The sequence below is a fragment of the Gracilinanus agilis genome, chromosome 5 (genome assembly GCF_016433145.1).
Source record: "Gracilinanus agilis isolate LMUSP501 chromosome 5, AgileGrace, whole genome shotgun sequence".
NCBI classification, from domain to species: domain Eukaryota; kingdom Metazoa; phylum Chordata; class Mammalia; order Didelphimorphia; family Didelphidae; genus Gracilinanus; species Gracilinanus agilis.
In genome coordinates, this window is record NC_058134.1 from 25,185,097 (window position 1) to 25,199,459 (window position 14,363).

A 14,363-nucleotide genomic window follows, 5' to 3' on the forward strand; every position below is an offset into this window, starting at 1 on the left:
CCTTCCTTCCTTTTGCTTTCTGTTTCACAATTAGTCCTCTTTAGATAAAACACCACACTCATGCCCACGAGTCTTCTGTTTTAATAATAATAACTTTTAAAAAGCAGTTCAGTAAAACTATGCTTTTTGGATAGATGCATTTCTACAACTTCTTTCTTCATAATTTAGAGAGTAAATACAACATGAATTCTCCTTCCATTTATACATTTTATTTATTAAATTACATTTATAATAATCTAAATGCCCACTCTTATTGATCTTCAGGGTATGAGATGAATCTGCTTAATAAGGTTGCTCCTGAATCCCTATTTGTTGACCCTTCGTCTTGCTTAACCTATCTCTTCTTCAAACCCATTTCCTCCCTGAGGCTGAGTTCTTGAGAAGATGTAAAGCCATCTGGCATAATCCTGACAAGATTTCTACATTCTTTAATGCTACAGTCAAAAAGGTGTTTAAAATTGATTACTAAATAGTCTGAAATCATTTAAAATGCCTTAAATAGCAACTCATTCTCTCTCCTTCTATACTGACAACTTGGACAAAAAGAAAAGGAAAGAAAAGAAAAACAATAACAGCAAAAAAAAAAAAAAAGAGTGGTGATGAGTGTCTGAAAGTCAATGATCATGAGCTGAACCAGACTGCTGGGAGCTAGTTGATGAGGATAGCAGGGGAAAAGGGGTGTGGGGGCAGCTAGAATTGAACATCTGGCTTCTAGTTGAAACTAGGAACCATTTGCTTACATACTCTGGCCAAATGGACAGAGGAAATAGCAATTTATATCTCCATGACAGGAAACTTCTCTCCCTTCCCTACTGAGGATCATTAGTGAAAAGTCAGGAAGGGGTTCAAGGCTAATCACATGTGCTTTTACAAAAACTCACACAGTTATGCTTAAAAACCCAAATATGGCATAAGGGTATGAGGCACAGATCATGTCCCTTCTTCATTCTTTTTTTTTTTTTTTAGCTGAGAAGTTCTCAATACTGGATAAAGGAAGATACTTCCATATTCATAAAGGCAGAAATGCAAATGAAATAGGCTGTGCATTTCTATGTAAGTTACTAGAACTTTAAAGCTATTTCCCACAAACCCTGTATACACTATAAATGGTCCTCTGCCTAAAGAGGCGATTTTCCTTTCTGAAATAAAGGAACTTTAGGCAGCAAAGTCCAGTTCCCTGGTTCCTAAATCAAGAGCTGACCGATAGCTCCCAAGTGCAACACTGGAGGTCCTCAGAAAGTATGTGAGCGTGATGCCCTGCTCATAACCCCAGGAAGAGTCCATCCACAAATTCAAAGCCAAAATCAAAACCAGTCTCAAACAGCAAGTTTGGAGGAGGCTCATTTCCCTGCATGGAGCAGACCCACTCGAACACACTGCTATGAGCTTTCCAAAGCACGCAAAGGAGTGTGCAGTTACCCAAAGCCCAGCAGGCAGATTGAGACATCTAACTGATTGCTCTAGGAGCCAGATGTCGTTTGCCGTTGGAAGTTAACGCCGACCAAAAAAGAGACACAACTCAACAGGCATAACAGAACTGAGTAAAGCCTTGGACATACTTTGTAAAATTGCTGATGAACCCAGAGTATAAACCGAGTAAGCAAGCCTGACTGCTGCGAGCCAACAATGACAGCTTCCCCCACCCTCCAGAAGAAGGTGACATCAGGAAATCATCAGTCCAACTTGGAGTCCTCTCCTGACCATGTCATCATCAATGGCAAGCCACTGATCCAAACACATCTGGCTTACCTTGGCCATCTGTGCCTGTACTCCATTGGCCTTGAGGGATGCTACCGCTTTCTGTGCCGCCGCGGGACTGTCAAAATCTACAAAGCCGTAACCTGTGGAGACACAAAAGCCATTGTTAATAGGTGGTCTCGAGCATCCTCAAGTCATCCTCTCTTTGGACTGCACATGACGGCATCCTGCTCTGCTGTGATCTGTGCATTTCTCCTGGCTGGTAGAAGACCAGCATGGGCTCCGAATGTTCTCCAGTCGATGGTCCTTACCCAGTCCCCTTCAACGCAAGTACCTGCTTCAGGAAAGTCATCTGAGCAGCTTTATACAGAAAGAAAATCATCTCTTATTTCCAGAGGTTGCTCCCTTTGGCCCGGGGGTTTTCAGCAGATTGAGTTCCCAAATGAGCTTGCTCATTTACTTTAATTTCAATAATAAGCCAGAAAATTACTTGACCTTACCAGACTCCCTCAACCCTCACAACATCTGCTTTGTTGAGAAGGCCAGCTTATTCATTCTAATTCAAACACACACACACACACACACACACACACACACACACACACACAGAAGGAGGAGGGTGGGAGAAAAGAGGGGGAGAGAGAGATTGAGAGAGATTGATGGAGAGAGGGAGGGAGAGAGAAATTATGAAATGCTTTCTATATACCAGACATCAGAAATACAAAGATGTACCCAAAGAGCCCCTGCTATTGGGATGTGTATATTCTGCAGAGGAAAAACAATATGTGGAATGGTAACGAGGTTGGGCTCATGTCCTATGATTTCATTGGTATAGAAAACTCCCTGGGCAGGAAATGCTCTCTACCAGTACAGATAGTGTCTTCTCTTCAACTCCCAGTCTTAGCATGTTGTTTTGAGCCCTGAGTTTCTAACTGACTTGACAAGAGTAATCCAGTCAGTATGTGTCAGAGGTCCTATTCGAAACCAGGTCTTCCAGGCTACCCTCGATTGACTTGTTAGACACATGCAAGGAAATACTAAAGGCATTCAGATTAAATGCACGGCAATTTGAAAGAAGAGTATTATTATCAGGGCACATCTGGTGGAAGAAGGAAGAAGATGGCCCATTAGGGGAGCCTTACAGGGCACCAGTAACTAGCAGCAGGAAGTCAGTGGAGGGGAAGGAACAAATATTCCATGCAGGGGGGAAGAATATGGACAAAGGCAGAGGTGGGAGTGGGATTCTTCATACAGAGAAAAGCAAGAAGACCAGTTTGGTTGGAAAAGGAGCGTGAAAGGAGGCAACAAGAGCCTGGAGACGTTGTTAAGGGCTTTAAATGACGAAAAGGAGAGCGTGCTATTTTATCCTAGAGGGGACAGGGGTTAGGACAGGCTATTGAGCAGGCTATGAAACTCAGCTAGGAAGATACATTTAAAGCCAGGAGCCTGTGGTTGTGACTCCAAACAAAAGGAAAAGCCTCAGCATTCTGAGCATAATCACATTGATGTAGTAAGTAAGGATCACGTAAGATAGCTGTGTCTCTGGGCCATTTAATTGGAAATGGTTAAAAAGTGAAATTCTTGTTATTTTTTTTTCCTCCTGATTCACATCCATCATTTTCTGCTGGTGTACAACTGAGGCATGGACATCCACTCATTGTCCAGTCATGTGAGTATGAATATGTGCATCCTTAGAAGCAGACCTCAAAGAAATACTTTAGCAGCAGGGTAGGTCTCTGTGGATTGAGAGTTAGGCCTAGAGATAGGGGGTGCTGGGTTCAATTCTGATTTCAAACAGTTCCTAGCTGTGTCACCCTGAGCAAGTCATTTAATCCCACTTGCCTAGCCCTTACCACTCTTGTGCCTTGGAACCCATGTGCATCATTGATTCTAAGAAGGAAGGTGAGGTTTTAAAAAATAATCTGACAGAGTCGATGTAAAAGTGCTTCTGTACATGAGTATTTACAGGGACAAGCAACCATGTTTATATACATTTCAAGTCTCAGGCCAAAGCTCAGCCTGAAGGGAATTTCAATAGCCAAGAATATTTTAAAAGGAAAGTGCCGCAGGGCTTCTACTCCTGAAGTATTGCTGGACACAACTCAAAATCACAACATCCATAGCCCCTCCCTTTCTTCTTGTCAGCAAATGCTCTCTTCCTCCTTCCTTCCTCATTTGGCGCCCAAATATCTGGCCCCAGAAGTGATTTCAATAGCTTGTGTTGTAACTCCAACACCCCCCCCAGTCCCCCACAACACACACACACACACACACACACACACACACACACACACACACACACAAAATAACCATGGAAAAGTGCAAAAGAATTCAATTACCAAGTTGCTTCTCTTAATTAACTTTTGAATTTTCTCCCTTTGGATCCTTTCTGCTTTTATTCCCTACTTCTCAGTATGTTATTCCAAAATGGACTTCTTACACAGCAGTGGGCTATAAAATGCTCTCTGAAACCTCTCCTGAGAAGTGGTGAGTTTGTTTTCTGAGCTCATAGAGAAAGAGGGCTCTCTGAGGAATGCTGAGAGCTCGGTGGACTTTCATGAGGTCCTTACCTCATGAGGGGAGTGCTCATCAAGTGAGGACAAGGACAAAAGGAATATTGAGTGGGCAAAGGGGGCCTCTTCTATAGTTACCTCCAAAGGAAAATGTAGCACGAGCCACTTCTGGGAACTTCTGAAGCCCACTGAGTAGGCAGGAAAAGATCGCAGCAAATCTTTTATTGTTTCAGAAGGAAGGGATGGAGGAAAACAAATCTGGGACTGGTTTCAGGAGGAGCACAGATTTGGAACAACAAGGGACCTTAGCGGTCATCTAGTCAAACCCTTCATTTTACAAATGAGAAAACTGAGTTCCAGAGTGGCTAAATGACTTGGCTGTATCTAGTGAGTGCTCTGGGAAGGATGTGAATACAGATCCTGCTGAGAAAAGGTCTCCTAGTCTAAGCACTCTGCAATATTGCCCAGCTTATTTATGAAGTATTGTTTTTCAACATCTAATTAGCTTTTATTCTATTCACTATTAGCTATATTAGATAGGTGTGGCTAGGGCAAATAGTGTGCCACCTTGATGCCCCTCAACTTTCCTTTTCTGTTAAATAAGGTCCAAGCTGATCCCATACATCAGGGGTGGCTCTGTGTGGACTAACCTTTTCAGCCTGGCTCCCAAAGAGCTTTCCAGTCTTATTATGCCCAAGTGCCCTTCCCTCCTGCCACCATCCAACCAAAGTGGAAAGCTAATGGTACAATGAGTAGAATCCAGAATCAAGAAGGCTGCCTCAGGCACTCATTAAACTGTTTCACCCTGAGGAAGTCATTTAACCTCTGTCTTCTTCAGTTTCCTCAATTGTAAAATGAGGATAAAAGAGCATCTGCCTCTCAGTAAATTGACATCATATGCTTAAAGCCTTCAACCCTGTGCTTGGCCCATAGTAGGCACTGGAGAAATGCTCGTTTCCTTCCTGCCATCCCACATATCTGTGCATTTATACTGGTCTAGTCCCATTCTCAGAACGTTTACTCTTTTAACCACTGCTTTCTAGAATATGCCGTTCCCCTCCTTCATGTTTATTCGGCCGGTTTTCTGTATGTTTTATTCTATATACGCTCACGCTTTCATGTTCTCCTTCCATGACCCCTTTAAGACAATCAGCTTCGTGGGACTATGACAGCATTCGTTTTCTTTTTTTAATCTTCAGGACATAGAAGAGGCCTCATAAATGCATGCTGAGTCATTGATAATTGACCACTTCTTTAGCATCAAGTGAGAAGAAGTCTAGAAAGCCTTAGGCTTCCGGCACCAGGCCCTCCACTTTCCTGGACCCTTTACAGAACTGTCTGCCTTTCCTCCAATTCAGGTTTCTCCCTCTGGCCCCTTTCCTTTCCTTCCACCCCCACATGGTACACAGGATATTACAAAATCTCTACACTGATCTCCAGGGCTGAAATCCAATCCAAACAGAATGAAGCCACCATGAGGGCCTCCCATTCCCTGAGCCTTCTAAGCACTGCAGAAGCAGGAGGAGAATTATGGGATGCCCCACAGTCAATAAGAGAGAGAAAATGATTTTTTTCTTTTAAATCTTAAAGTCACAACACAGCATGGGCCATGTGAGAAACATGACACAAGGCCACTTACATATATTGCTCATTTTCCATATTTATACTTTGTAGCCAGCAGGGACTCCAAGAACCCACCAGGCAATGTGTAAAGAGAGGTGAAATCACAGGATTTAAACTATGCCGTGGAGCTGAGGGTCCTTCGTAAATATTTACTGTGGAAAATTCAAATAGGAAGGCTCAGTTCATGCGCAATCCCTTAAATACTTCACCTCTGGAAATAAAGAGCACATTCTCTGCTTCCCCAAGACACCATGCACTCCATTATAACCAGAGGAAAACAAAACCAGATCGGAAGCTTCCCCTGGAGAATACTTATTCTTTCACTGAGAAATAAAGCCACTTGCTCTTGTTCATTCCATGTTGAATTTTCCTTTCTGCCAACAATGGAATTCTGATGAATGGGGACCATAGCCCTGAATTGCTGAGGGAGGTATTGCTCGAGCCCCCACTAGTTAGTCCTTTTGGCTTCCGTCTAAAAAGGATCCAATTCGAAGCGTGAACAAGGTGACGACTTTCTCCTGCCACCTCCTAAAAGGCTGGGGGCCTCATGGTCTCAGTTTCTCAATTACATAATTAAACTTGGCAGCAGGTTCAAATGAATTAAAACTGAATGTCACTGTTTTCTCAGCACCTCCCTGCCCCTCCACCCCCACCCCAATCCAAGTCCTTGTTTTGTTTTGTGTTGTTTTTTTTTTTTTCCTTCCATGTCGGGAGAAGGCCAGCTGAACAGCAATTAGCGGGAAACAGAGCAGTGAGAAAGAACCAGCTCGGTGCTAATTAGGTCACTTGCCAAATGTATTCATTCCATTGGCAGATTTAATCAATGTTTTCCTAAAATGCTTTAAATCTTGTATGCCAATTTAAAGTTTTGCTATTATTACAGCTTTAAACACAGATGGGAAGCCGAGTGATTCGCAGGGCTGTTTTCCTGAAGGAAAAAAAAATAAATAAAGAGAAAGGAATTTGTAAATGGTAATGAACCTCTTTGCACACGGTTACTGCCGAGAGGATCCTGTGTGTTTTTCCCTCTTGGGTGAACTAATAGGTGGCAGAGAGGTTGAATCATTGACCATGATTCACATGGTACACCAATCCATGGCGTCTTATAGAAAAACACCAACATGCATGACTTTGGTGGCATTCTAGAACAGCTCCGTGAGCCTGAGCATCACCATTCCTTTAGTAACCAAGGTCCGATAATAATAAAGAGAGCCTCTGCCAAACTGTCTCAACTTTCGGTAACTGTCACCAATTGTCAGCCACTCCTTCTCTGGCTCCTTTTGTCCCATCCCCCTTGCACAAATCCCATCCTTACAGTCCTCAAACTTAGAATCAGCCTCAACATTGCTGCCTTTCCATTTCATCACTCCTCGCCACAGTATGGTGGCAGTAGTCAGGGCTTGCCAATTCTACCTTCTCAGCTCTCCAATTCAGCACCCTTCTCTTTGCATCCTTAGGGAATAGGGCTCTAGGCAGTACAGTCAGTGGAGAGTCAATGTGGAGGCAGGATGGCCTGACTTCAAATCTTGACTCAAAAGCTGACTTCTTATATATGCTTTTGTAAGTCACTTACTCTCCTTGTTCAGGTTTGTTTTCTTCATCTGTGCCCAGGGGATACTAATAGTACAGACCTCACAGAACCACAGAAAGGATCAACTGAAAGAATATATTTAAAACATTTAAACACCTTTAAACAATATGTAAATGTATATGTGCTTATATATAATTATTATTCTTTTCTCTAACATAGTTCAGGTCCTGGCTTGAAGTATACAATTATAGTCCCTTCTCCATTTTCTCCTTTCTCCAATCCATCTTCCTAAATAAATAAGTAAAAAATTAAGTAACCCTAAATTCAGTTACTTTTAAGAAGTAAAATTAAGAAATTTGGTGTCTTTTAGCGTGATCTACACTTGAAACATTGATAGTCAATTAACTCTTGTTCATTTTGTATCTTCAGCTAATGTGGTCTTAATTGGTCTGATATAGGTTGAAGAAGATAGACAAGCTACAAATGTACATGATAGTTGTATAATGAAGACAGTGAGATACTCAAAATATTGATTAATTATAATAATAATAATAACAATAACGTGACAGGGTGAACCCTCTACTCAAAAATCATAAGAAATACAAATTCCTTTGCTTAGTGTCTAAAGCCTTCTACAACATGGTCCCCACATTTTGTACTTTTCAAGCCTTATTTTATTACGCCCTTTTATACAATCTCTGTATCCCTCACAATGTCCTCATAGATGACATTCAATCTTCTGCCTTCACGCATTCTCTTGGTTATTCTGGGATGTGCACCTTTCTCACTCCGTCTCAAAGATTCAAGAGCTTTATCCAAAGTTTGGCTCAGGTACCACCACCTCCTACTGGAGACCTTTCTTGACAAGTGTGTCACCTCACACTTGAACTGATTTTATATTATTCTCTATTCACTTTATTTACTCTTTATTACTCTACATTTACTTATTTTGTATACCCGGGGCAATCTCATGATGCCATTTAAGGTCACTGAGAAAAAGGGCTTTTTTTTTTTTTTTTTGCTTTATTTTGTTTTTCTTTTTATGATTTTGAGTTTATGGTACTTGGAGAGAGTCTTTTTTTTTCCAACTCATATCTTTTGTCTTAGAATCAATGTTGTGTATTGGCTCTAAGGGAGAATTGCAGTAAGGTCTAGGCAAGGGGGGTTAAGTGACTTGCCCAGGTTTACAGTTAGGAAGTATCTGAAGCCAGATTTGAACCCAAGACCTCCTGTCTCTAGGTCTGGCTCTCAATCCACCGAGCCACCTACCTGCCCTTGGAGAGAGTCTTAAACATCAAACTGACATGCTTGACAAATATCAGTTAAATTGAGTATGATTTGCAGCATTGTGTCTAACATGTGAACTTCCTAAGGGCTGGGACTGTTCCACTGATTCCCTGGGCCTGCCCTTTGTCTAGTGTACCTTGAACACAATAGGCCCTAGAAACACATTTAAGGAATTAAACTGTCATTTCTTAAAACGCACGTATAGGTCCTGAGTGGGTAATACTGCGGCTGTCCCTATAGTTGAAAGACCAAACAAAACAGCCAAATCCCCCTTTCCTTACGTCTTAAATGCCAAAGAGCTCAAGAGAGAGTCTGTCACCAACACTGGCCTCTTCCATTAAGACTTTGAAAACTCAAGTTCGAATATTCTCCCCTTCCAGAGCTGGTCTCTTCAAACTGTCTCATATCCCAGCAAGGCTGGCCTGCTCTAGAACACAACCGATCGCAGAGGCTGTACAGCTGTGGGTCAAATGTGGTTTCTGAAGAGAATGAGTGAACCTTGTCCAGGACTTACACATCTGGGATCCAAACCTCAAATTAAACAGCCAGAGAAGGTTAGGAAATACCCTTGTATACCTCCTCCCACTCCATCTTCCTGCCAATCTTTCACTGGTTTTGACCAGACTCAGAAGTGGAAACCCTGGAATACCACAGAGAAGGGACACTTTGGGTAGATTTGTAACCTGACCAGAAGCAAACAATGGTAGGGAAATTTTATAGAGGCTGTTACTTCCCCCAGGAGGTGGGGAAATTTTTAGGTAGTGAGCTTTGGAAAAGTCCAAGGAAGAACGCTGCAAGTGTAGAGCAAGGACATGAGAGTTTCCCGACATTTCGTGATTTCTAGGGTCCGATCTTGGCATAAGATTATATGGTAAAATTCCACAAACTGGCAGAGTGTTTGTGTGGGTATATAACAATGCGGGGTCAAGAGATCCAATTTAATAAAAATTCATTAAGCACTAGAGACCAAGTTTTGATGTTAGATGTTGGGGAAAAAAAGACCAAAAGATGGCTATCTCTGCCTTTAAGGACTTTCATTCAAGACCTTCCTTCAGAGCCCTCAAGCATCCATTCTAATTGTGGTGGGGGCAGTAGACAGAAGACCTAGGTATATGGTAGCACAGTTGAAAGAACACTGGGATTTGGAGTCAAAAGTATTGGATTCAGGGGCAGCTGGGTAGTTCAGTGGATTGAGAGTCAGGCCTAGAGACGGGAGGTCCTGGTTCCAATGTGCCCTCAGACACTTCCCAGCTGTGTGACCCTGGGCCAGTCACTTGACCCCCATTGCCCACCCTTACCACTCTTCCACCAAGGAGCCAATACAAAGAAGTTAAGGGTTTTTAAAAAAAAGAAGAAGAACTGGAGTCAAATCCTGATACTGGCTGTGAATTCTTGAATGAGCCCATTCATCTCTCTGGGCTTCAGAATTTTTCTAAGTACAATGAAGAGATTAGACTTGCTAGTCTCTCAGATTCCTTGGAGCTCAAAATCTAGGAAGATAGGTAGTCTAATGAGAGGATTCTAGATACAAAATGACTATATGAGAAAGGACTAATATGAAAGGAAAATAGGAAAAACTAAGGCTCAAAGAAAGCTTGAATCTGCTAAGAGATGGGAATGCACATTAAGAGTATTATAGGCATTAGTTATGCAAAGATATGGAGTATCTGCCTTTTGTCCCTTAGATTCTGGAGATCAGCTTTGGAAAGTAAAATAAAAAGCTAACCTTTCTATCAATCACTCTGAGATTTTTGAGGACTTCCCTTCTAACATTCCTGGGAGATGGACAGAACAAATATCACCCCCATTTTGCAGATGAGAAAACTGAGGTCAAGCAGGGTCCCAAGGCTAGTAAAGCATTACTTGATCCCAGGTCTTTTGACTCTCAAACCAGTGTTATTTTCATAAGGCTATGCTAAATCAGGTGTCTAGTATAGGGGTACCAATGGCATTGCTATAGATTTCTGGAAAACAGAAGTAATGTAATTTGAACTTTCAAGAATATAGAAGCATGGATAAAAACTTGCCAAGAGGAGGATATCATAACAAATCAAAGCATAAAGAGTAGTCAGTGAATCAGGTGGCCTTCGTTCTAGATGCGGTTCTGTTACTTGAGTATGCTTGGAACAGCTTTTGTGATCTACAGAGTTCTTGATGATATGGGATAGTCAGGGCTGTTCTACTACTATTACTACTACTACTACTACTAGCTAATAGTCCATATGTCAGGCACTGTGTTAAGCTCTTTACAATTGTTATTTCATTTTCTCACAACGTTGAGAGGTTGATGCTATTATTAGCCCCATTTTACAGATGAGGAAACTGAGGCAGCAGATGATAAATGACTTGTCCAGGGTCACACAGCTAGCAAATATCTAAGTCCAAATTTGAACTTGGGTTTTCTTGACTCTAGGCCCATTGCTGTCTAGATGTCTCAGTAGTTTTTAATATATTTATTCATCTTCAACACTCCCCTCCCTTGTCTGCCTAAGAGGTGACGCTTCTTAATGATCTTGGTACCATCACACATTTCTCTCAATCACCTGCCTTTCTCTACCATCCTCCTTCTCTCACGTCTATTCTGATACAACTAAATCTAAACAAATCGGACTATTCCTATGCTTAGCATGGTACCTGGTGCATAGCAGACCCTTGATACATGTTTATCGATTACTGCTGATGGAACACTGCCAGACTTGGTATGGTACAATCCAGAGCAATGCTCCTGTATGTCCACCTTCCCCACAAGGGAAACTAAGTCTTGTCCTATCCTCTCTGCCCCCATTGCAACTGAATTAGCCAGAGAGAACAACATCCTTAGGTGGAAGTCTGCTAAGCCTCAGTTATTTCATTTGTTGGAAATAAATGGTCATCGATGGATAATAATAATAACGTCCTGGGTAACTTTGAAGACCAAGGGGACAAAAGTTTATATGGAACTGCTTCGTAAGCCCTAAAACAGGGCAGGGTTCTAAGATGGTCAGATGGGATGAGGAGGGAGTCCCTCAACAGATGATCTCTAAAAGCCCTTAAAGCTCTAAGTCCTGGGAACCAACGATGAAGAATGGCAGGAAGAACTTATCATTCACTGACAGATAATACTGAATGAAATAATTTGTCTCCCATAAGCCCACAGAGCAGAAAAGATGATGGTTCTTGGTTCAATAACAATAAGCAAACCCAGAAGCCACCTCTTTTCTCTTGGTCTTATTTTTTTTTTCTTAACCATATTAGTGTGTTTACCTCTGCTTTTCTGTCTAAATACCTGCTGCAGCATTAAGATCTCATTAATGGTATTTGAGCTTTGGCCTGCCCACAGGCATGGGTGAGCTTCAGACTCAACATGTCTATATTCCCATTACCTTTTCTGTCCAAGGGATAGAATAGAAGGTTAAGGGAATGAAAAGAGATTCTCTAAGAAGTTTCTCAGCAGAGTAAGCCAATTACAAAGGCAGGACAACTTCAGACTCAAAGTCACCCATTCTCTTGCATTTAGAAAATGGGACTCTGCCATTCTATTTATATTAGCAAAATAAAGTCTTATTAAATCCAAGACAAATCCAAATGCCTAGCCTCACTTTCTTCCTCATCCTCTCACAATTAGTTCCTAAAATAGAAAAACGACTTCTTACCACCAAATACAGTCAAAAAATGGAACTGGGAAGACCACTGGCATCATGCTTTTCCTGAGATTTTAGAACCTCCCTGACTAGCTCCAAGGTTCTATTGCTTGAGACTTGCTTTCATTTTAGTGTTTCAAAGATTAAGGGAACATTCTGCCAGGTTCTAAAAGGACAAATTAACCTTGGTGAACCATTCAGCAAAAAATGTCCCATCATTCCCAATTTGGGATGATTAACATAAATCGCATATCCTGGCTTGACCATAAAGTCTAATGAGCATATGATCGTCTCTCCTACAGTGAGAAGCATGTGTGTACTTGAGCATATGTGCAGTGCACAGACATCCTTACACATATCCATAATACATACATATATACAGTTCATAAATATGTGTGCATATATGTATATATTCATGTGTGTGTTTATAAGTCTGTGCATCTGGGTTCAAAATCCAGCTTATAGTATACAGAATAAACATTGCCACGCAGTTTAGAATGATGATGGAAAGAAGCTATAACTGAACCCTTTAATTAGAAGGCTGTAATCCACAATCCTAGCTAGAGTATGGAAACCTAACCACCCATTCCGTGTCCTGCTGACCTACCATGTCTCCCTCCTTCTCTTGGCCTCTTGTATCACAAATACAAGGGAGGATGGAAAGTTCTAAAGGACAAGAGAGTAAATCCTATTAGAAGGAGAGAGAGAGAGAGAGAGAGAGAGAGAGAGAGAGAGAGAGAGAGAGAGAGAGAGAGGAGAGAGAAGGGGAAAAAAACCCTATTGAATACATTTTAATCCATTCTTCAAAACCAATGCCTCCCAAAACTAATGGCTCTTAGGAAGAGTCTCTGTAGTAAAGCTTACTACCCCTAGGGAGAGCAGTAATGAACATTATTGGCCCAACCTTCCCTGATCCACTCATCCCTTCAGTCAAGAGAACAAGCTCAGGAGTTGGGATATTGAAACAGAAAAGACACAGAAACTGTGTCACATACAAAGTATAACCCTTCAGATAGCTGAAAATAGCACTCATGCCCCATCCACTACTCACTAAGCTAGACATCCCTAGTTCCTTTAACCAGTCTTCAGGAAGTTCCCAGTAAAGTAGAGAAAGTGATAAAGGTGGCAACAGGAATACCTGGGTTCAAATACCACCTCTGGCACATTATCTAGGGCACCCTAAGTAAGTTATTCTATCTTTTTTAGTCTCAGTTCTTCAACTCTAAAATGGAGATAAAAATAGAATCCCCTTATACAAATCCCTTCCACAGGTATTTTAAGAAACACTAATTTAGTGTATTAAAAACAAAAACACTTGACAAATCTTGATGACCTGTGTAATTATTGTGATCTATTTATTACTAGTATCACCTGCGTGACCTTGGAGAAGTCAGTTAATCTCCTTGTGGCCCTGTTACCACATCTATAAAATGAGAGTCAGAGATCTAAGACCTGAAGAACGTTTAGATGTCTTTTAGTTCAACCTCTTCATTTTACAGATAAAGAAATTGTGATGAGAGAGGTTATGTGAAATGCTAAAAGTTCATGAATAGCTAGATTAAAGGCCAGATTTGATCCTAAGTTCTTTGATTCAAGGGACAGTGCTCAAGCTACTTTAAAAAGAAATTACAGTGGACGGGGAAACTAAGTGACTCAGTGGATTGAGAAGCAGGTCTAGAGAGAGAAGGCTCCTGGGTTCAAATGTGACCTCAGACACTTCCTAGCTGTGTGACCTAAGCAAGATTCTTAATTCCCATTGCCTAGCCCTTAATTCCCTTCCGTAGTATTGATTCTAACATTGAAACAATGGACTTAGGGGTACTATTTAGTTTGCAGTAACTTGGGATAGAGTAAAGATAGCCTGAGCTAAGATGGTAGCTGTTAAGTAGCTACCCTTCTGGATTGGATGAGAGAGTTGTTTTAGAGATAGAAATGGCTACATTTGGCAAAGGATTGGATCTATGAGATGGAAGAGAGTAAAGCTTTATAGAGATAATGTCAAGGTTTTGAACTTGACATTAGAAAAATAATATGATGGTTTAAAAGAAATAGGGAAGTTGAAAGAAAGAAAGAAAGAAAGAAAGAAAGAAA

At 41.3% G+C, this 14,363-nt stretch overlaps 1 protein-coding gene across 1 annotated transcript in view; it reads right to left on the reverse strand.

The window, feature by feature from the left end:
- RBMS3 (RNA binding motif single stranded interacting protein 3) overlaps positions 1-14,363 on the reverse strand; it is a 755,361-nt gene that overhangs the window by 425,103 nt on the left and 315,895 nt on the right. The window contains exon 4 of the mRNA XM_044678877.1: positions 1,750-1,841. Coding sequence (XP_044534812.1) covers positions 1,750-1,841 — 92 coding nt within the window. The remainder of the gene's footprint in view (positions 1-1,749; positions 1,842-14,363) is intronic.